Raw genomic sequence first — 24,949 nt, forward strand, 5'->3', positions numbered from 1 at the left:
AAAATAGATGACAATCAAAATGACAATGGCAACTTTTTTGAACTGAGGAGGACTCTGAAATTTCTTTGGAAGCTGCTTAAAAGAAACTAGAGACCTTAAGAGTTGTTAAATCATAAATGATAAGTTTTTAAGCCAGCTATCATTAGAACCAAAACCATACAAACAAAAAGACTACATACTTTATTTTATAAATTTATTTTCTAACAAAACATATGAAAAAGTAAGATTTTTCCTGGTAGCTAAACACAATGGTACTTGTTTTCCATGCAGTATATGCCAATGTTTCATGGAACCCATTAATTCAACTGACAGACACAAGCTGCATGAAACAGTCAGGAGCACAGAACACAAAGCCAGAGGCCTGCGTGTGAAATCTCTACTCCACAGCTCACTAGTTTTGCCATTGGGCAAGTTACTTAACTTGTGCCATAAATCAGTTTCCTTGCCTGTAACAAGAGAATATACCTCACAGGGTGTCATGAGGGTTAAGTCCATATTCATAAAAGTCCTTAGACTGGCCCCTAACAAGTGCTACATGCCTTGATATTTCTAAGAGCCAACCAACATGCCAAGTACTATACTAGAAAACAGGGATATAACGGTTGGCCTAGACACAGTCAAGGTTATATGTGGTCTATAAAAGGATACAAACATTAACAAATTAATCATACAAATAAATAATTAATAAATATGGAACTCTAAACTGAAATGAGCAACATGAAGGATGACAGTGTTTAACATTAATACACTGATCTAGTCTCATTTTTGGAACACCAAGAATTAACAGGTTCAGGGAGTAACAAGCATTTTGACAGATTGATTCCCTCTCCCAGGCTTAATCTTTCTTAGCAGTCTTAAAAGCATAGTTTAACAACACACTCATCTGGACACTGTTATCTGCTGAGTCAAAAAGGATTAGCAAATAAAATTATTTTGCCACATAATCTTTAAGCAACATAAAAATGTTTAAGGCTGTCACTTCAGTAGACATTAAATGTGGCCTACTAAATTGGAAAAATAAGAAAAGGCATTAATTGGCATTTAATAAAATCATGCTCTTTAAAAGTAACTGTTTTTTACGGAATTCTTCACAACTAAGAGCTATACAAAAACTTTAAAAAAAAAGTAAAAGCAAACTATGCAAAAAATAAAAATAAAAAAACAAGCAACCTTTCCAAGTCCAATATTTTAGAGATAATGTCAAAGGCATAAAGTATAAAGCACCATGCATCTATACTTAAGAAAAAAAAACCAAGCCACACAACAACTCCAGAGGAGTTTAACTTGTAAAAGATTTGGGCAGAAAGGAAGCAATCAGGTAAAACACCAACTTCCCAGCTACCCAAAAAACAAAAGAAATGAAACTTAGAAACTTAAAACCTAGAAACAAGCAGGACTTAGTTTGCATTCCAGAACTGAGGCTAAAGAATTATAACATAGGCAAAAGAATGAAAATAAGTATCAAAAATGAATACCAGGTCAAAGTAATTTGAATAAAACAAACCGAAAAATTCCTTAACTTTCTGATAACAAAAAGTACCTGGCTATTACAAAGAAAAAGAAAGGTTACAGACTTCATAAGTGAGCTTTTAATCCTTTTTTTCTTTGCTCCAAACCCGACCCCTGCAGTAGAAGCACAGAGCCCAATCCACTAGACCACCAGGGAATTTTCACTTTCAAGATTTTCCATTAATTTACTTATTACAGGTGTATGTATAATGTAATTTTCAATCTGGGTAACGATTTTTTTTTCCCCATAGCAAGGGGCAGTAGAGCAATAACCCAAAGTCATCTTAAGAGACTGGCAAGAACTCTTTAAGGTTCTGTTCACCCTTAGATTTCTAAAGAACTGTCTAAGGAAAACCAAACAAGTTTTACTTAATAAGAATTAAAATCTCTAGCATAAAAGATAAATTTTAATAAAATAGATCACTGCAGTACTTTGCCAGTATTTGGTTACAATGTTTTGTCTATGACAGGTTGATTTCAATTTATATTTTTAATGGCTCACAGATTACTGGTTCTAATTACTATCAAAATACTAGGTCTCAAGAACTACTCTGAAAATAGTGTTCCACTAAAAACAAATAATCAAAACTAATGTTCAACATTAGTTGATGGTATTTTAGCAAGGCTAATTCTTAGTTTTGTAAATGTTCTAATGATATGTAACATTTTAGCAGTTGGGGAAGATTAATATAGGACATAAAAAAACCTGTACTGTTTTGCAACTTTTGTAAATCTAAAATTATACCAAAATAAGAGGTTAAAAAGTAGTAAAAGTTCAAATTCTCAGCATTTTTCTTCCTTTATATTAGCGAACGTGCCAAGCAAGAAAAATGCTATTTTAGGTTTCCCTAAAATGTTGATTTAGCCATCAGATTAGTTATCAAGTGTACAATAAATCTAGCTTTATTTTGCTACAGTTATTATGAATACACTTAGATAGATGAAGCTTTTCTAGAGAAATAACTGAATAAAGTTAACAAGCATTTTGATCCAGATAGATAATTAAAACTCATTCTACTTAATTTTAACTGTTATGTGAGTTTAAGATAATTGTTTATATTTAGATTTTTATTTATGCAACAAATTCAGAGGTTCATAGGACTAACAAAGGAAACAGAATGGTCCCTAGTATAACCAGACTAAATACGAAAACTGTGAGTATATAATGTATAGATAATACATTATATATAAAGGTGACTGGTTTGTAACTAACTCTTCCATGAATAATACTCTTGCTTTATTACGTATTGCTTAGGGGGAAAAGTCTCAAGAAGGAATCATCAGTAAAGGGCCTAGTAAACATTACCTCAAATCAAATCAATTATCAATCCTTCCTCTAAATAATAAACTAGATTTCATGGCTCTAAAAGAACTCAGGTTCCAAAACTATGAAAAGTTAAAAAAATTTAAATACAACCCCAAATACTAGAAATATATATTTCTTTTGGGTCCAATCTTCACTGCAAAAATTTCTTGCCATGGTATTTTAGTGTCATAAAAGCTGGCTGCCAATTTTTCTGTCTTTATATGTAACAAAACCAAACCATTTAATAATTACATTAACTACATCTAATAGTTATTTATTTGTTAAGGTAATAGACTTGAGAAATACTGTTAACTAAAACTGTACTTCTGGAAACTTTTCTTTCTAAGTCCATTACTACCAAGAAAGAAAAACACTCAAGAAGCTTAAGAAATCATTATTTTAATCTACATAAACATAATTCATATTCAAATGTATTAAGTTTTGCCATAGTTTCTGCCTTCATAACATGTCTTAATTTCAGTTTCCTTTGTGAACTCTGCACTGCCTCAGAAACTAATTATCCTTTAATGGGTTCAATTAGCATAAACTATCTAATTCTGTGCTACCTATGTTTAATCAAGTACAATATATAATCAACACTGTATCACCTAGAACTGTCAAGCTGTTTGTGAAAATGTAAAAAAAAAAAAAAAACTTCAAAAGAATAAGCTATTTTGTTTATTTCACATGTAATAGCTGTCATAAAGCAAAGTTTAAATATTTACTTTTCTGATACCCTAATGTATTTCCAAAAGTCTTTTAGCCTGGAATTTTACAGACAGTTTTCCACCAGGGAGGCCAAATAATATATATAATTTATCTTTATAACTAATAAAAGATTCTAAGAGGGCACAGACTATAAATTAGGTACAATTCAGTCATAACACCATCCAGAGACCTTATGAATAATTAGGAAAAAGATGTTTAACACTACTGTTTAGTCTTATAAAATGGTGAATTTTAATCAAATTGATACCTTTTTATTCTTATTTATGATGTTTCCTATACTCTTAAGATCATACTGCTTGGCAAGTATACAGGTACTGATGTAATTTTTAATCCAATTAGCTGTAAGTGAATTCTGATTTGTTAATCAATGTTTGTATTTCCTTGCTACTACTTATGTACTACACTACCGTGAGTTAATCCCCCTACAAAATGTTATTGTTGAGTGGAAAAGCAATGCAGAGCTTCATCTCTTCCTTAAAGATTTTCAAGTATCATAGGAACACAAATTCATGAAAAAGCTAATTAAAAATCTGACATTCCATCTTGCTTTAGTGATTAATTATAGGATAAAAGAAAGAGATGTAAAAACGAATGTTTCTTGACATTTCTCTGATTAACGCAGTATTATGCTAAGAAATATTGTAACTGTTATGAGCTATTTTCTAGCTTCTTCAAGTACAGGACACAACTACAGTTCTATTAGTGAGGAGAAATGAATAATTAATTTAGGTAACTCAAAAGCGATACGGGAGGCACAAAAAGATAAACCGACTTTGGCTTGAACCTACTGCAGACCCTGAAATGCCAGATTCAACAACAATAACAAGAAAACAAGAGTACAGCAGCAAGTCACCACTTCACGCAGCAAGAATTCTGAAACAGCCAGTGACATTTCTTTCCCTTCCCAACTCATTCTGTTGTCTCTTCCTTTTGTTTTTCGTGGGTTTTTGCTGCAGGCAGTTCAAGGCTTGCCCACTGCATAGGTTCAGCTTTTCTCATGGTGATCTCAATCTTTGTTGCCGTCATAGTCACGTAGCTTCGTTTTACATCAATCACCTGTAACATATCAAAGAGAATGACAGTATTCTGGATGGTTTTACTAATTTTAGAGGCAAGTATGTTTAAACGATAAGTAGACTTCATGTCTATGCCAGCTGCTAACAGTCAGAACTCCAAGCTTCTAAGGTCGTCTCTAGCCTTAGAGGAAAACTCCTGGGTAAGAAATAATGGTAAGTTATACATCTACTCTACATCAATGCTTACCTAAAGTACTATCTTTTATTATAAATGGCATTTTAAAGTCTAAGAAAAAATTCTGCTGGATTTATAATACTTACACCCCATAATTTCACATTTTGATGAAATTCCTTCTCTCCTTCAAATACAATGTGTACATTTAACTGAAAAAAAAAAAAAAAAGTTGATTAATTGATCAAAACCAAAGTAAAGATTTATGATATTAAAACAGTGATTATAAAAATAAAGACACGGATAAAAACCATTTAAGTTATTTTAAGGAACTGCCAATATTATACTTTGAGAAAACCATTAACAGTGAAAAAAATATTAACATGGAATTTCATATTGAGAACTAAGTATCATTATTATCTGATAAATCTAAGCCACTACAGCACTTCCAGGGTGCTTCAGAAATAACTCGCTGAGAATGTTAATTAATTTTTCAAATGGGACTTTTTAAATCTTAAAACAGCTCAAGCAAGATCAACATTTTATAATACAGTAAGAATAACGTTTAGTGACTTCCCTCGTGTTCCAGGGAACAACACTGGAAGAACCCGCCTCCCACGCAGGGGCTGGGAGCTAAGACACACAGGCCAAGTGGAGACGGCCCGGGGGCGCTGCACGCTGCAACCGCGACCTGGCGCAGCCACGGAAAACACACACACTTAGGACGAGCAACGCGCAAGCCAGAGACGCTGAGTGTACTCACCAATGTGCTATTTGCTTCTACTTGGCTAAGCTCTGGAAGTGAATTTTTCGCATATACCGAAATGGTGACTTCACCCCCAGTCTGATGCCAGTCATGTCTACATGGAACAACCTTTTTCCCCTGCAATGTAAGACAAACTTTATGAATTTACAAAGTGCCTTAATTAACCTCTTAAAAAGAGTAATTTGACCCATTAAAATTGAGAAAAATACCACATAAAATCGAGCCCTTAATATTTTTAAGCATAAACAATTTCTAAAGCCCCCATCAAGAAGTTTAACCAATGAAACAAAATACTAGCTTTATGACTTGAGAACATACTTTTAGACTAGAGATATTTGCTTAACAATATAAACCGGACAACATCTTAACATCATGCATAAAACTTTCCAGTTATTTTCTACAGACTGAAATTTGAGAAAAAATAATTGACTAGTTATAACTGTCTGTTGTTCTTATTGAATATTTTCCTCTTACAATAACATGAAAAAAAGGTAAGAATTTGTGGAAGTAATCTTTTGATTACTATTATGGAAATAAATTATTACCTATGAATGATAAATTGCTATAACAATAACTACTTGAAAGATGAAGTGTGATGTGTCTTGTAACTGAGGGTAACTTAATGCATGAGACTGTGAGACACTATTGTTTGAAAAAGCAATATTTATATTTTTGTGTAATTATGCCAACTGAATTTAAATTACTTTACACCACTTAAACTTTTCTGCCCTTAAACACCTGGCTTAGTCACTCAATAGCTGACAACTATATGCATTAAAAAATAAAACAGTGTTTTTCACCAAGGGTCATACTATGAAAACTTAAGCACACAAAACAACATTTTATTTTTTCAAAGCAAAACTTTCAAATTTTTGTACCTTGGAAAAAATACAGGGATATTTCACGTTTTACTAATAAAACACTCCTAGAAGTTTTATGGTAGACAAATTATAACTTAACAAATATATTTACAGTATCTAACCCATGTGTAATTAAAAAGCAGACATAATATATGCTAATATACACTAAATGAATTCCTAACGTAATCTGAACATAAAGAGGCACACACTGAAAACATTCATTGTCTCGGGGTTTTTAGTGCCAATACAGCACATAAAATTAATCTAATGTATTACAAGACATGTTAATAATAGCTAACAAATATGTATTTAGCAAGAATTGCTTGCCATCTTACAGTTTAATGGGATTTTCAGAGATTATTTGCATAGCTACAAGTCATTTTAAAATGCTGTTAGGGAAGTAGGAACTGATGCTTTCTCTTTTCTTTTGATAAATTTCCTGGTAGCAAGCAGAGGCTGATTCATGTCAATGTATGGCAAAAACCACCACAATATTGTAAAGCAATTAGCCTCCTATTAAAATAAATTAATTTTAAAAACACAAAAACAATCCCAAAGAAACAATGCTACAATTCTACTGTTTGGCCACTAGATGGCGTGTCTGTAATGTGTAAATGGTTGAATGACAGTAAGGGGCCAAAAGAGCATCAGAGGTCTCAATGGTAACTCAAATGAGCAGAAAAGTGATTTTTAACAGAAAAAGTCGAAATAAAGTATGCAATTACAGAAAAATATGCTTCAATTTAGACTAGCTTACGTATTTCACAAAAATCTACATATTTGCAATCAACATACACAATCATTATTCTGATCAAAGAGTAGTGCGTTAAGAGCTTGACTCAGATTAATTTTAGATTTTAGTTAGGTTCATCAAACTTTACTGTGAGGAACTTTTTTTCTTCTTAAATATAAAGACAGAGTAATCTCAAATGTCTTCAAAATGACTCAGATAAACACACCCCAGTAGGCTATTTTTAAAACATTACTTACAGCATCCTTTTTAGTCCACATGTGTTTCCCTGTTGTACAGCCTTCTTGGGCTAAGAATGTATTAAAATCAGAAGTTTTTCTTCTACAACAGCTCCAGTATTTCATCCTTTAAATTATCATATAAAAATTTCAGAAATAAAATCTGACAATCAATTAAATTTGGAAGTGTTATAGTGGTAAGTAACTTAAAAAAATAAGCATGTAACTTTAGTTAATTTTACAAGTGTCTAAGTTGCTAAACAGTTAAAACTACCAGAAGACTAATAACCAGAATGCCATTTAGTATAGCAATTCTGGCATTCCTGAATGAAGATGCTTAAAACCATCACAAAATCCAAAATTAGCTTTTCACTGATAGTTTGCATTTCAGTTTCCTCATTAAGCTACTATGAAATAGTAATGATCAAAGGTTGAAGACCTTCATATTTTAAAACACCAGGAAAGTGAGAACATGCAAACAAACTAAAAACTAATGTTTACATAACCTGTGATAGTCAATCCCAAAGTAAGTGAAAAATTAACTTGAGAAAAATCTAACACTATTTACTTAAGAAAGATCTAACACTGGAAGACAAAAATTACAGTAAAACTTTGGGTTTGAGTCCTGAAGACAGGGAAACAGAGTGGAAGACTCTCACAGTACTGTGTTTCCATAAACTACAGTGTAACATAACGAGAGAGGCTCTCAGTGGAGTGCTGTGGGAAAGTCCTGGTTTTCTCAGATACCACAATGTTGGCGTCTCAGTGTCCCAGGGCCCAAATTCCAAATGCCCTACCAATGGCCAGGACAGCCCTTCACAACACAAGACACCTATTCAGCTTAAAGAAAAAAAGTATTCTATTGTAATATAAAGGAATATAAAAAACATGAGGTGTGAATCACAATGGTCACTTCAACTGTAAACTCATTTCAGTTTTCCCATGTGCAGAAAGAAGACAAAATTCACATTTCCACGTTATTGTACAGTTTATATGACAATGTAAGTAAAACACCTAATATTGTTGCATGGCAAATAATGTTTAAAGGCATATTAACATTTCTAACATCTACCATAAAGTTTTCATTAGTTACCCTTCATGGAAAATAGGTACTCCAGAATGATATACACAGACTTCTTCTAGACTCTGTGGACCCTGGTATGTCTACAAGAGAAAAAAAAAGAGGGAAAAAATTAGTTTCATATCTCAGTGTTACACTTCACATGTATTTGTAAGTACTGGTGACCTCTATGAACTATGAAAATGCCCACGAGGTAACAATTACCTAGAACATTCATAAATTCACCTCAGGCCATTCCAATAAGGAATGAAAAAAGATTCCTGTTTGGATATGCTTAAATTTCAGTTCCCTGTGAAAAAGGTAAATATTAAAGTAGGCAACAGGATGTATCAGATGTTTTTAGACTTTTGGGTATGAGGACACATCCCAACATATTCCAAACATATTCAGGCATGTTCTATAAATTTACAGGACAATACTGAGACCAAGAGATTAGTGTTCTCATCAGAAACATAGTTATAGCATGACTATGTGCACAGTAAACTCTGTGAGCATTACGAATTAATATGGAAAATCTAATAAGCAATTCTGAAGTCCAGAGAGATGACTTCTTATCCCTACAAACGGTAAAATGAGCTGCAGACCTATATATATATCCAGGGTTTGTCTGGAAGATCCGGGCCCCATTGCTGCTGTAGATGAAGGCTCTACAGATGAATTCACAAAAAGTTATGTTAATAAAACATAGATGCAGCCAGTAGTATATTTTCTGTCTACTTTGCTATTTACAGCAACCATCCTACAGTTACAGAAAATAAAATTCTGTACATTCACTTTTTGTAAATTCAGATTACGGCGTGTGTATAAGATTCTGAACGTCTATCACTGTTGTTCCCCAGAATTCCTACTATTCTTCCCAATCTTATCTGATGGCTCCATATCCACTGAGTCTCTCAAAGGAGAGATTCTCCAAGTTCTCTTCAGTGTCCCTTTACCTTCTACCCTCATGCAGTCTATCACAAAATCCTGTCAACCTGAATTAGAAAAAATCTTACCAGTTTAATTTGCTAAACTTTCTCAAGATCACTAGCAGATTCCAGGCAATGAAACTCTGCTAAAAGAGTCTGATGAATTTCTCTGCCTTCAGTTTCTGGACTCTACCATCTACTTAAACATGGCCCACTTTCTTGTTTAAAGTCCTTTAAATACCGCTACCTCAAACCATATACAATAATCAGTGCCAGTGGTCTGCACATTTAAATGTGCCTCTAAGTCCTAAAAGAAACAGATTTCTTAAAGAGGACACAGAAAGCCCATCATGAAGGAAAAGATGAAGAAAGTGAGTTTCATTAAATTTAAAGAGACTATTTATCAGAAGCCATTATTAAGACAGTGAAAAAGTATAGTCTCTCTGACAAAGGACGTGCAGATAAAACATATGAAGAATTCCTAAAATCATTAAGAAAAAGTCAACTTAATAGAAAACCAGATACAGATTTGGCACAGCGTCACAGAGGACATCCAAATGGCCAACAGGCATACAAAAACGTAGTCAACATCATCATCAGGAAAGTACAAATTAAAATCACAATGGGAACAGTCCACATTCACCCGAGTGGCTAAATATAAAAGACTGATATTACAAAAATGTTATCAAGGTGTAAAACAAATGGACCCAGCCTCATATATCACTGGGAAGAGTATAAACACAACCACTTTGTAAAATTAGGTGGGAGTACCTCCTAAAGCTGCACACACACACACACACACGCACACACACTGAAGAAGCAACACTATTTCTAGTCATCTACCTAAAAGAAATGTGTAAACGTATCCCCAAAGTCATGGACAAATATGTCCATAGTAACATGAGTCAAAAAACTTCACAGGACAGTAGAGGATAAACTGATTGGCACATTTAAACAATGGTATGCTTTAAAGCTATGAAAACGAACAAATTACAGCTGAAACCAAGAGAACAAAAAACAGTTAAGCAAAGGAAGACAGACTTAAGTACCTGTTCTATGATTCTATTTACAGTAAGTTCAGAAGTAGGCAAAACTAATCAATGTTGAGAGAAAAAAGTAGTTACCTTTGGAAGACGAAATAATGAATGAGAGGAAGCATGTGCACTCTGCTTAATAAACTTTTATTTATATAGTCAATGGTGTATTTCAATGAAAAAACTTTAAAAACATTTCTTCGATGGCCACCGTGACCTAAAGGAAGGCCTAAGCTGTGAGCAGCAAGCCTTTCAGGATCTAGTCTGACTTTTCTTCTAATCTCAACTTTACATCAGCAAATTCTGTACCATTATCATTGACTATTTTTGATTTTTGTCATTATTGCTCTCTCCTTGGAATATCCTTTCCCATTTTGTCCATTTACAGAACTGTCATTCACTTCTCAAAATTCATCTGGGGATACCTCTGCTCTGACATGCCTACAGACCCCACCACCTGCACGCACCTCCCGCACCCAAAGAATTAATCGTTATCTGCCACATCTACCTTAAATACACGGGAATGCATCTGTATTTCCATCTCTAAATGAACAAGGTGATCCCAAACTCAGCATGAGAGAAGACCGCAAACCTGCTCCCAACCCGAACTCCCATCTCTCCTCCTCAGGTAACGGTGCGCTGAGACGCTTCACTTCTAGTTTATCAGCAAGTCCTGCTAATACTTCAGGTGTCATTCGTTTTAACACGTCTGTCACGTGCTGGGCACTGTCCTAAGCGCTCAGGACAAGCAAAGAGAAAATGTTTCCCTTTTAAATCTTACATGAGTGAAGAAGGGAAGCAAAATCTGTAAAGTAAGTAGTATGCAATAAGGGGTAAGCGCTATGGGGAAATCAGGAGAGTATGGAAATGGTGAAGAGGGTGTAATATTACACAGAGTAGGCAGAAAGAAGCCTCAATGAGATGTCTGATGACATCTTACATGTAACTACTACTCTAAAACATGTGCCAATGCCTGGTCTTTCAAAATAGCACCCTAGCTGGTTTTCCTTCCCTTGATTCCACTCCTGCGCCATTAAATTTACCACTTATCAGCCAAAGATATCCTTTTAAAGTCCCTCCTTAAAGAAGACAACGGCTTTATGTTACACTTAGACCAAAGCCTGAACGCCTCACCGTGACATACAACGACCTCTATAACCCTGCCTGCCTTTCATACCCTGTTTCCCACCCGTATCAACCCTCCACTGACTTCTATAATTTCCTGAGTAGCCAAGCTCTAGAGCCTCTACACATGCTGCTCCCACACCTACTCCAAGGTTTATACAGCGCATCTGCTACATCATTCAATTTCCAACCCAGTGTCACCAGATCAAAAAGGACCTCCCTCTGTATCTCCTTGTCAGCGTTATTCTTTTCAAGTCTACCTAAATTCACAGCACTTAATAACTTATTTGTTGTCCCCCCCCAGAATCACAGTATCAGCTCCACAAGAACAGGGATTTTTGCTTTATTTAGTACCACATTCCCAGCCCCTAAAACCATCTCTGGCACACAGAAGTGCTCAGTAAATGCTGACAGAACTAGACCTGTTTATTCCTGTGATCTCTCAGACATGCTCCTCAGGGACAGGCACTTATCCATGCTCATAGTCCTGCTCCATGGAACAGTGCCCAACAAATAACAGGCACATAAACGTTCATATCTAATTGAGTCAGTAAATTACTCTTTTCTCAAAATTTAAAATTTTACTTCTAGACTTAACACAAATTTTATAATATATACCTTTGAACACCCTCCATTTTTACATGAGGTTCCAATCTTAATTTCATCACTGTCTTCTTCTAAAAGAAAGAAAAAATAAAAACATTAGAACACTTTTACTATAGTGTTATTCGTAGAAAGTACCATTTTCTTAAAATGAGTATTTAAAATAATAATCTAAATACAAAAAAACTGCTATTTTACAATGATTTTAGTTAAGTTTTCTGTGTGACCTTTCATGTAATACACATCATTCAGTAAAAGTGAATCAGAAGCCAACTCCTGTGATTAAGTCTTGCCTATAATCCCAAAATGACACATGACATGGTGCACTTCTATTCTACAATGCACCCCATATCCAGTAAATTTACCTTATGTAAAAGAGAAATCATTTCATGATTTTTTTCCCCCAGATAACAGGTATGGATCAGAGAATGCTGAATATATTTTATATCATGCACAATGAAACAATTACAAAAAAGCTTAACTCACTGTTAATAAGTAATGAGTAACAGAAGAAAAAAAATTAACAGGTACTCCTTTCTAATAAAGACAAAATGAATCACAAATTCATTCTGTGGTTTAAAAGGCATTCAATAAACAAAAAAGTTCTTTAATACAAAGTACTACTTTTTTATATTTATATGCTGCAAACTATACTGCTCCTGCTTCTTTTAAATAATTGGCTAACTAAATAGAAAAATATAAAAAGCAAAATCTTACCTTTCTTATTTTCTTCATTCCCCGATGACAATTTAAGTTTATCAAGTGCTTGTTTTAGGGAGGCAGATATTTTTAATTCCAAATTTGTCATTGGTTCATCCGGGCTAGAGATTTTGGAAACTTTATTACCATTATTGAGGTACAAAAATATTTCTTTGTACTAAAATTAAATGTACTTGAGCCTACTTATGATAAGCCAAAAGCTTTGTGAATCAAGTTTTTCTAATTAAAAAAGTATTTTACAGTAACTGCTGTAACACAATTACATTTCTAAGTTTTAGCAGAAAAAAGTTGATACTAAATATCAAATAATCATGATACTTTCAACACAATTTATGAATCAGTATGGCTAACGGGAAGGACACAAAGACTAAGAATCCAAATTTGCCAAGATGAGCAACTCCAAGGAAGGGACTGTGAAGCACCTTCACATTCCACACCCAAGGCAAACACGGAGCAGCAAGTACGGACGACGTGAACAATTATGCGCGAAGTGATTCACTCAGCAGGGCACGCACACGGCCAAGCCCCGGGCAGGTTTGTCCACCGTACATGCAGTTAAGCTCAGGCTGAGGGAGCCACAAGTCCTTCTTGTGCCTTGGCATGTATCGCTTGCACTGTGGCACAGTGGAATTCTCTCAGGGAATCGTCCTTGTCAGGGAGTCAGTTTGAGTTGAAAACGAACTTGGAGGCTTTCCTTTCCATTCTACCACTGTTTGTTGAATATTTTTTAAGACATTCTTCATAGCAAAACATTTCCTTTCAAAAATTCTAATGAAAAATTTTATTTTAAAGCAGCTCATTTTATCATTACATCAGTACATACTGAATAATTACGTACTAAGGCAATAATTATGTAGGAAGTGAATCCATATCCCTACCGGTGGAGACGGTTCACTTCACGTGGACACTAGTACACACACCTATTAATTCAGACAGTTATATCACAAGGGAGCTCTAGTAAGGTTAAAAAAACAGTAACAACAATGTCCCCTGACATTTTGTAAAGTGCTGTATGTAGAATTTAAGGCATTCAGTAAGTATTAAGAATACTAATAAATGCAGCAATAAAACGAAAAATCCTAGGTTATTCATTCTACATAGTTAATGAAAAACCTACTGCATAGGAGGCATTAACAAAGTACATAAAAACTCGTATCCTCATAATCTCTATAATACCATCCAATGAATTTAGGATAAAATACTTAATTTCTCTTTCTCTTAAGTGAATTTATTAGTAATCCATTATTTTAAAAAATATTACCTCATACTGTCAATTACAGTAGACTCAACTATAATATTTAATAATGATCCATGTCAAAATTCTTGTCTTTTTATGACTCCCCCCCACAACTGGCAAATCAGTCAGTTAAGACATTTGATAAAATTTCTCATGATTATGAATAAGGTGAATATAGAAAAAAATCACCCAAAGTAGTCTGGTTAAATAAACAAAGTAAACATCAGAAAGTCCCTGAGGGTGTTTTCTTTGTTGGATATTAGTCAAGATGCTATAAACTTATTTATTTAAGATCAATAAAGAAAAAATTGGGGAAATCATGAATCCATAATATGAATATCAACAAAGGTCATGTTTGAGGCCAAAAACCATCTGTTTTTTTTTAAGTCCTGTTTTTTGATTCTGAAACAATTAAGTACTCAAGTGCTATGTGAAGAAGACCTGGTATAACAGTGATATCCAACAATAATCCCAGCACTCGTGGGATTATAAAATGTAGTGGGTCAGAAAGTGAATATGAAGAATCTGTAATTCTACTGCAAAGTGAGCAAAATATTTTAAAAGTACTTTAACAGATATGCCATGTAAATCAAATACATTAAAAATTGATCAGTAATGAGACTAACAGTTTTCAGATAACTGGGGGGTAAAAGATAAGTGACTAGGCTTATTCTAACTGGCAAAATATGGACAAATAAATAGAATTTGACCTGATGCAAGGAAAAATTATATACTCAATTAGCAATGATAAGCTGCTTTAAAATTCATAGAAGTTTTGAAAGGAAATGAAAAGTTTTTCTATGAAGAATGTCTTAAAAAATATTCAACAAACAGTGGCAGAATGGAAAGGAAAGCCTCCAAGTTCTTTTTCAACTCAAACTGACTCCCTGACAATGACGATTCCCTTAGAGAATTCCACTATGCCACAGTGAAAACGATACATGCCAAGGCACAAGAAAGACGTGTGGCTCCCTCAGCCAGAGCTTAACTGCATACAGTGAACCAACCCACCCTGGAGCTTTGCTGTGTGTATGCCCTCAAAGGAACAGAAGCAAAAAGGTATTATCTAAGAGAAAACTTATTTATCAGCAGAGTACATCACGAGAAATGCCAGACTGTATGAAGCACAAGCTGGAATCAAGATTGCTGGGAGAAATATCAATAACCTCAGATATGCAGATAATACCATCCTTATGGCAGAAAGTGAAGAACTAAAGAGCGTCTTGAGGAATGTGAAAGAGCAGAATGAAAAAGTTGGCTTAAAGCTCGACATTCAAAAAACTAAGATCATGGCATCAGGTCCTATCACTTCATCGCAAGATGGGCAAACAATGAAAACAGTGACAGACTTTATTTTCTTGGGCTCCAAAATCACTGCAGATGGTAACTGCAGACATTAAATTAAAAGACATTTGCTCCATGGGAGAAAAGCTATGACCAACCTCGACAGCATATTAAGAAATACAGACATTACTTCTAGTCAAAGCTATGGTTTCCCCAGTAGTCACGTATGGATTTGAGTTGGACTATAAAGAAAGCTGAGCGCCAAAGAATTGATGCTCTTGAACTGTGGTGTTGGAGAAGACTCTTCAGAGTCCCTTGGACTGCAAGGAGATCCAACCAGTCCATCCTAGAGGAAATCAGTCCTGAATATTCATTGGAAGGACTGATGCTGAAGCTGAAACTCCCAATACCCTGGCCACTTGATGCGAAGAACTGACGCACTGGAAAAAAACCTGATGCTGGGAAAGACTGAAGGCAGGACAAAGGGGCAACAGAGGGTGAGATGCCTGGATGGCATCACTGACTCAATGGACATGAGTTTGGGGAGACTTCAGTAGTTGGTGACGGACAGGGAGGCCTGGCATGCTGCGGTTCATGGGGTCACAAAGAGTCAGACACGACTGAGCGACTGAACTGAACTGAGTGACTGAACAGAAGAGAAAACAAAATGGTCCAAAAGTTGGTTAACTACACAGTGACTATGAATGATATGATGCAAAATTGTAAGAGGTAATACCAGAAACAAATGCTGTTATTAAGTGTAACACCGGTATATAGCTATATAAAGTGTACCTTGGCCTTTTTATTGCTTCTACTGGTTTAGGGGCCTGAATGATGTGCTCCTGAAATTTGGGTTTCAATTCAGAAAGCTCTTTCTTCTCAGTAGTCTTGACTTCAGGTTTGACTGGCTCAGGTGGCTTCTCACTGTTATGCCTTCCTTTCGTACAGCCCTGTTGGTGAAAGGTATTCATTCTCTGAGAACGATCCTATTATCTATTTCACATGCTGTGACAAATACTAATGTTCACTTCTTAGTTCATAAATTCAAGTTCATGCTTTCTCCACTTTTAACACACTGACTTATTTTAAGAAACCAAAAGCAGAACTCCAAACTTAATGTATTTGCAAATGAGTTCTTACATGTGAATAATGCATTAAAAAGAGGCCTCTAAATTATACCTAATAAATATCTACTTTAATTATTCTATTAAAGGTATAGCATAAACTTGTTTACAGGAAACAAATTCTGGCAATTTTGCAGAGAATTCTACCAATTATTTATACAAAAGGGCCTCAATCTCAGTCTCAGCTGTGCTCCTAGCTATATGATATTGAACAAATTAATCTTTTTAAACTTGTTTCCTCATCAGTAAAATTGAGGCAATTTTTGAGGATTAAACAACAAAAATACAATACTTCCTTATCTGGCAGGTGGCAAACATTCAATAAATGCTAGCTACCTTTTCTATATAACATTGACATACATTTTAACGTCCCTGAAATCATAAGGTCAAAGATATATCATTTAATTAGCAACTTTAGTTTTCTTTCTTAAGGGTACACAAAATAACAGTGCAACTTAATGGTATCTTAGATATGATAATTTATTGTTCCTAACTGAATATGATTTAAATTGTTACCTCTTCATGGAGTTCTTTTAAGACTACTAACATCAAATAACAAGGAATTACTGTATAGCACAGGGAACTATATTTAATGTCCTGTAATAGCCTGTAATGGCAAAGAATCTGAGTAAGAAAAGGTATACATGTCTATAAATGAGTCACTATGCTGTATATGTGAAACTAATATAACACTGTAAATCAGCTGTACTTCAATTAAAAAATAGAAAGCTAAAGAAAAAATAAGCAGTAGGAAAAAATTCTAGAGTGTAATTATGATGTAGATAAGTAAATTAGAAATGAAAAAAAAAAAAGACTAACATCAAAAACAAACATAAATTGACAAGTAGTTAATTAACATCTTGAAACTTTAATCTCTAAAACAGATAAACACTTTAAGTGCCACAGAAGGGAGGTGACCTCCATTTTAAAAGAAAGGGACCATCTGTAAGTTAACAAGGACTAGACAATAGCTCTTCAAAATCAGACTCCTCAAATTTGGAGCTTCCTGTAATATGCACTTTGGGGGGAAATAATCTAGGAAAAAAATTAATACTTACTACAATACTTAAAAAATCAGAAAAATCAGTTGTTCTTCTCTTACAGCAAGACCAACCCTAGGAAACATAAGAGCCAAAAGAAGAAAACAAAGTGAAAACTCTGCTTGTAAAAGAACCGCAACTCACTGAAATACCACTTACACTTACCTCCTTGAGTCGCAAAGTGACCTGTATATATATAATTTTATAGTATTAAAGTGCTGTAAATAATTAATCAAGTGAAATGCTTAGTCTTTGACTAAAAAAAATAATTAACCAATGTTGTTGTGATCCATCATAAAAGGAAGCACCTTACAATATGGAAACAGAAATTGCTTCTGTTTTAGAATAGCATTTGATTTTCAGAACAAAAGCATTTTATAATTTATAAAACTAGATATTTTAAGGGATCTAGAGTGCAAGTGAAGTGGTTTACTTTAAAAACTAAGTTAGATTAAAATCCAGTAAGTTAAATAAAATAAAATAAAATAAAGTCCAGCAAGTTAGAGATAATAATTATAATAATTCAGTTTCTAAACAAACTCAGCATAGTTGTTTCTCAACAATAAGCATTCTATTTTCAGAAAAACAATTAATGTGGCTGCTTAAGCACTGTTAACATCTTTCAAGGTTACATGAGCTTTTAAGTTAGAGGCATACAAATATAGAAACTGTAAAGTAGTATGAGATTGCTAAACAAAGTATCAAGTAGCTAACTAAAACCATGGGTTTAAGTTGTCACCTACAATTCCAATGTAGTACAAAGAAAAAAGAAATAAAAATCCAGTAGTCCGAAAGCTTGGGATGTCTCAAATTCAGACTAAGGGCCAGCTTTTCGCATACCCATCTGGGCCTCACTGTTTCTCTCAATATATCCATGAAGAATTTGGCAGTGTCTTTTATTCACAATACCCAGTTAAACGTTTTTAAAAAAAGAAATGTGAAATATTCTACAATTCATATTTTCCTTTGTTCTGAAATTTCATTTTCTTTTACTCTGAATTGAAATATAGACGAAAAATAACCAGTACAAAATTAAAGGTTTAATTAGTATAGATAATATTGTCACTATTCTGCATGAAAAAAAAGTTTTATTATCTTAATTCCATATAAAGAATTAAGTATTCTGGGAATACTGGGACATATACATGACACAGATTTGTTGTTCCCAATGCCCACCTGAGATGGTATGGTTGTCCTCAGTAAAATGTGAAAAGGAAATTAAAATTTAAGTGTGCAAGTACAGGGTCGCAAACTGTCTTTTCTTAAGAACTGTTCTTTTCCCTCAATGTACCTCTTCTAGTATGAATAGTTTGGAAAAAGAAATGGAAACCCACTCCAGTATTCTTACCTGGAAAATTCCATGGACAGAGGGGCCTGGTGGGCTACAAGTCCATGGGGTTGCAAAGAGTCGGACATGACTGAGCATGCATGCACAATTTGAATAGTAAAATGTTTTTCCTTCTGCTCATGCAATGTTTAATTTTTTACTTGGCTAAACAGAATACTGACAACAGTACACAACCTACTGATTTATGTATTTTGCTTAAAATCTACTGGGCTGTGAAATTCCTGGTACTGGGAAGTCTAGGTCTTCAAGAAATGTTATAAAAACAGTAACAAACAGAACAAAATTAGAAAAGAGAAAGAAAAATACTTCCAAGTAAAATCATTAAGTTTAATCAGAATAACTAACAGTTGGATATAAAGAGGAGCAATGGACTAAATGACTAGAAAGTTAGTGGCATCATTATTAGCAGCAGCAAAGGCAGGCTATGTTTGGAAAAAGGGGTCACTTCAGAACTCATCTGTAGTTGCCAAATACATTGTAGAAGTGAAGTAAGGTCAAAATAAACTGAACGAGAGAAAAAAAGGAAGCCAAAACTGAGAAGTGAAGTGAAGTATGTCCATGGTTAGAAGGTATGAGGAAAAATATCATTGGAAAACAAAAAGATGTAAGGAGTCAGGTCACAACTTGTGGTAACGAACATTTGTTCTGTTTTTCTCACTTAGAAGTAACCAGATTAATATAGGCTTGTTATTTGCTCATATATCACTGTTTACACTTGGCTAACAGCTAAACACCAAGGTGGTCTAATTACTCCCTGAAAGGTAAAATTAGAAATTCAAAGGACATCGATAAATATAAACAGGAAGGACTGCTTATGTTCCTAGGAAAACCTAAAACCAGAGCAGCCATGTTGCAACCTTTTATTTTGAGATACACAATGGAAAATGTACCACATTATCATAAATTTTAAAAGACCAATAAACCCAGCACAAAAATCCTCATCAAACAATATTCTGTTATGTCTCTAACTCTTCAGAGCATCAAGGAAAACTGGTGGCATCTCTTTTCTGTACTGTTACTCCAAACTCAGACGTCTGTCCTGAGTGGCACTCTTAAGTGTTTATAACAATCTTCCCTAAAATTCAGAACTACTCTTGTGAGCCAATAGCTGCCCGATATGCTGAAAAACTAAGAATCAGTACAACTGCTTTCATTTCCCCTCAAAGTTAGGTGAAGAAATGGCGGACAGAGAAAATGAGAGTTGGGATAAAAAACAATAATTTTATAACTGGAAAAACTCTTGAGATTGCCATCTACTGTCTTCTTTGACTCTAGTGGAACACTTGTTTAAAGCACTCCAAAATGGTCAGTAAGAAAGCATAAGCCGAGGGAGGGAAAAATCTAGTATTATACCTCTGAATTGACTATATAAATGTTAAGACAGAAACGTATCAAGCTCCTACCTTTAATGCATCATGAAAGACTGGAACGCCTGGGTGGTATGTACAAGCATCTGGTCAAAAGCAAAGAAAAAATAAAACACTTTATAATGAGGAAAACCCATTTTCCTTCAGTGTTAACATATAATCCTTTTTCCATATGCAGATAATACTTCACTAATGCTAGAGTTTGATGCATGACACACAATGCTTAATATAACATTGCATTAAAATAGTAAAGGTTAAAATTCTAATTTGAGTATGACAGCTATAAATAAAAATACACATAGTTCAAGTATAACCAATTATATTTTGTATTCTTCTAATCTTTACAGTAAAATCTATTTAGTACCCAAACTTTAGTATCATATTTCAATGTTGTGTTTACAAAAATACTATCAAACTTAACTGTTTTTATGTGTATTGATCCATAAAAGTTGTCCAAGAGATGCTCTAAAAAGACATTTTTTGAAGAATAGGTTCAATTTAAAAAAAACTGATTTATCAGTAATATCTAATTGCTAATTTAATTTTCCTAAGTAGGTGTCAATTCCTAGATATAAACCTCATTAAAAAGAGGCTTAAATTCTACAATGTTTTCAGGTTTGACACTGATTGTTAGTCTATTATTCCCTAACTCCTCACCATTACACCATCAATTTTTACTTAACTCTCTTATGGAAATGGACTTCTTATAGCCTGCAATATGGAGCCTTACATTTAAAAAAAAATGATAATGGACACACTTACTCCCCAGTTAGATAGAACCAGGAGCACAGAAAAAGGTCAGCTCCACACCTGTGCAATTTTCTTACAAGGGTCTCTGCTCAAACTTTCGTGTCTGTTTAGCTCTCAATTGGCTACAACCTCTGATTCCTGGAATCACCTTAAAATGATTAATTTCTGGTACTCAGAGAAAAATCTCCCTATCCCTGTATTAAGTCAGCATGGTTTCTTTGGTTAGTAACCAGGTACTACACAGACACCACACCTAGCTAATAAAGCAAGAAAGTGTCAGGTTCATGGTATAGTACCTAAGCCCAGATTCAGAAGATCTACTAATTAAGGGTAGTAGTGGAATTGAGAGCTGGAAAAGGAGATTCAAAGTAGAAGTGAATATGCAGAGAATTTGAGAGGAGTATCAAAGTAAGAGAACAGAGAACGTGTTTCATATCAAATGTACATACAGTCAGAGGCATACAGCGCATAATGTCTGACACAGGCATATATAATAATGGACATTCTGGCAGCAGAGCAGCAAGAGTGAGTCAGGTCTTAACCATACAACTAGTATAGACAGTATCTGAAAATCATTGCTAAATAACATGCAAATGGACATCTTCCTCTCTAGTCCTTTAAAAAAAAAATCAAGTTTGACACTTTCGCTCAAGGTAATATTTTATGGGTAAGAAGCTACAAGACAGCAATGGTTAAGAACCAGGGCTTTTACCATTGAGTCTGACCCTGGCTCAAATTTTGGCTCTGCCTCTTGGTAGCCGTTTGTTTCCTCAAACGTGTGAACTGAATAAAATACTGTTAGTGAAGAAATGCTTCTTCTAGAGAAGCTGTTTTAACATATGCAAATCACCACACCAAAACACTCCTTTAGCTTCTGTATCTCCATTTTCCATCAATCAACCTACCGGTAGTATTTTAAGTCCCTACAATAACCTCAGGCTTCCCTGGTGGCTCAGACCTTCAAGAATCCACCTGCAATTCAGGAGACCTGGATTTGAAAATTCCGGATCAGAAAGATCCCCTGGAGAAGGCAATGGCACCACTTCAGTATTCTTACCTGGAGAATTCCCTGGACAGAGGAGCCTGGCGGGCTATCGTCCACAGGGTCGCAGAGAGTCAGCCGCGACTGAACAACTAATTCTGTTAAAGCTAATAAACTTTCAGCAACCTTAGAGGCGTTCCCTACTTAATTCAGTGCTGCGGATGCTCAATCCTTAAGACGTCTACTCCGCTGGCTTCCCCTATCTCTTTCCTAGGCACTGTATCATTTCACAAACACACACAGAGCTGACTTCCAAAAAATTGGCTGTATCTCCCCTTAAAATTAGGCTGATACCTAACACCCTATAAATAAACATATTATCCCATTCAAACGACTTTCCTCTTTAATATTAAAGTAGAATAGGCATAGCCACTAAAGCAATTTACTTTTTACATAGGCTACCAACAGCAAAGGGCTTTGAAACTCATTCCTTGATTTTTTCATCCACTGAAGACTCATAATTTTCTCCCTGAAAAACTTCACATTAATACTGTAAAAATGATTTTAAAGTATTGATTTTAATTCCCTACACAATGAGAAACCTTGTTGCTAACTTGTTGCTGTACTTCTCTCATTAACTGGGTATAATAAACACTTCACAGGGTTGTTGTAAAGATTAAATGAGATAACTAATAGATATTAAGTGGCAGACCAATGTCTGGCATACAGAAAACATACAATAAATGCTACTGGAATATGAGAAAGTGTTGTAACTGCTCAGTTTTCAAGGAATCAAGTCAGTCCTTTACTTCATTCACCTACCAAAATTCAAATCCACTGGTCAGTTTCTACCATTCACCTAGTCAGTAACTCTCAAGTTTACATCCTTAATTCTACACCTGGGTCCTGGAGAGCTGCTTTAGGGCACCTGGGCCCGGGAGGCAATTTTTCCACCCGCCGGCGGTGGGGGTGGGGTGGGGGAATGGTTTCAGGATGATTGAAGCGTTACATTTATTGTGCACTTTATTTCTACGATGACTACATCAGCTCCGCCTCAGATCATCAGTCATGAGGTCCTGGAGGTCGGGGATCTCTGCTACAGAGGACATTCAAGCCCAGTATTCTGCAGACGGCGCAGTACTTAGACGGGAAGGCCATGCAAAAATACCCAAGGAACACGGACGGCTACAAAGTAACGGATGACGAATCTACCTTCCACTGGATCAGATGTATCAAAACCTAACAGCGTAACCATTCAAAATAATCTGAACCAAGAACAGGTTTGTTTTTTTTTTAAAGTATGGTTAAAACAGTGAGTCAAATGAATGATAGGATAACCCGCCAGCGGCCCAACCCTGCGGTCCACGTCTGTCTCTGACACACACGCACACGCGCGCGCGCGCACCCACCGCACCTGACTAACTTCTCACCGCTCCGAGAGGCGCGGGGCGGGGACAACGATGCTCTCAACCCGGCCCGGAGGGAGAGCGGACGGCCGGGGAGCATGTGCGCCGAATGCTGTGCCGAGGGCGGGCGCCGGGTGCGGATCCCGTCGCCCGGTCCCGCAGAGCGGCCCCGCACCCGGGGGCAGTTCGGGACGCGGCCCGGCGGGGTCACCCCGGGAGGCCCCGGGAGGGGATGCGGCGGCCCGGGGGGATCAGCCTGCGAGGCCCCGGGCGTCCCCGGGAGGAAGTGGAGAGGAGGGGGCGGCGGCGCCTCTCTCACCATCGGAGTTGGTCTCGGGGTCGAAGCGCTGGCCGCAGCCCCGGTTGTAGCACAGGAGGGCCATTCTCCTTCCCGGACGCCGGAACCGCCACTCGCCTCCTCTGCAACCTCCGGCGCGCGACCCGAGCCTGCAGGCGCGCAGGCTGCCGGCTTCCGGGAACGGCCAGCTCCGCCTCGGGAACCTTCGCGAAGGTTCCGGCCGCGCAGGCGCAGTGGCGATAGGAAGCGGCGGGCGGGCGGGGGCCCTGCAGGTGGGGCTCCGCGGCGCGACGGGGCTGCAGACGCGACGGGAAGCGGCGGGGGAAGCGGGCGGGACCCCGCAGGTGGGGCTCCGCGGCGCGGCGGGAAGCGGGCGGGAGGTCGGGGGCCCCGCAGGTGGGGCTAGGCGGCGCGGCGGGGCTGCAGGCGCGGCGCGGGGACTCGCGGGACAGGTCTCGCAGGCCGGAAGCTGGGCCTCCGGGCGCGCCCCGCCTCCCTCGCCGCTGTGGACCGCCCCGCTCCCCGCCGCCGTCGCCCAGCAACCTCCTTCCTCTTCGGACCGGGGTGACGCGTCTACGCGCGGCCGGGACGTTCGCTCCTGAGCGGTCTGAGAACGAGCGGAGGGTCGTGCAGCCTTTCTGACTCCTCTTCCCGGAACCTGCTTAATAACTGAGCGGGATGTTGGACGAATCCCCCTCCGTCTCCACTGTTCCGATCTCGGAAGCGTGGAGAAGGTGTAGGCATCGGGAGAGGTTTCAATAACGCAAATCATACGGAAAATACAAAGTACTTTAAAATCAGAATATCGAAGAAAAATGTTCAGTGACAGTGCTGAAATGGCCACTATTGTTCGAAATTGTTGTTTAGTCGCTAAGCTGTGTCAGACTCTTTTGCGACCCCAAGGACCGTAGCCCGCCAGGCTCCTCTGTCCTTGGATTCTCCCGGCAGGAAATACCGGACTGGGTTGCTTTTCTTTCTCCAGGGGATCTTCCTGACCCGGGGACTGAACCTGCGTTTCCTGCACTGGCAGGCAGATGCAGGTTTGTTTTACCAGTGAGCCGCCAGGAAGGCACTATCGCTTTAAGATTCCGGGGTGATTGTTACTACTTCATTTTAACTTCCGTTTAATCAGTATGCAATGCTGGATTTTCCAATCCTGGATCCTCTACTAAGACTTTTGGTACTCTTCATCAAGAGTATCAAAAGTGTAGTGATACGTTAAGGGGCACATGCAAATAGTCCTAGCTCCAACTTGTATATTTCCCAAACTTGGTGTATTTGAAATAAAAGCAAATTCTTCTTGACAACAGATATA

General features: G+C 36.8%; 1 protein-coding gene across 2 annotated transcripts; it reads right to left on the reverse strand.

Moving 5' to 3' along the window:
• Window positions 1-157: 157 nt before the first annotated feature.
• On the reverse strand, window positions 158-24,491 carry CHORDC1 (cysteine and histidine rich domain containing 1). 2 transcript variants are annotated; one of them, XM_043876633.1, is made up of 11 exons: window positions 23,656-24,174; window positions 20,235-20,284; window positions 17,502-17,558; window positions 16,112-16,269; window positions 12,796-12,899; window positions 12,094-12,152; window positions 8,421-8,491; window positions 7,349-7,454; window positions 5,496-5,615; window positions 4,882-4,944; window positions 158-4,600 (listed from the first exon to the last, which is right to left on the reverse strand). In XM_043876633.1, the coding sequence occupies exons 1-11, from the start codon at window positions 23,717-23,719 to the stop codon at window positions 4,454-4,456; spliced, it is 999 nt and encodes a 332-aa protein (XP_043732568.1). In that variant the 5' UTR covers window positions 23,720-24,174; the 3' UTR covers window positions 158-4,453. The 2 variants fall into 2 exon arrangements, 1 of the variants encoding a protein (XP_043732568.1); XR_006335681.1 differs by lacking the exons at window positions 158-4,600; window positions 4,882-4,944; window positions 5,496-5,615 and adding an exon at window positions 8,993-9,055 and having other exon boundaries at window positions 7,399-7,454; window positions 23,656-24,491.
• Window positions 24,492-24,949: the final 458 nt, after the last annotated feature.

Source organism: Cervus elaphus, chromosome 2 (assembly GCF_910594005.1).
Source record: "Cervus elaphus chromosome 2, mCerEla1.1, whole genome shotgun sequence".
NCBI classification, from domain to species: domain Eukaryota; kingdom Metazoa; phylum Chordata; class Mammalia; order Artiodactyla; family Cervidae; genus Cervus; species Cervus elaphus.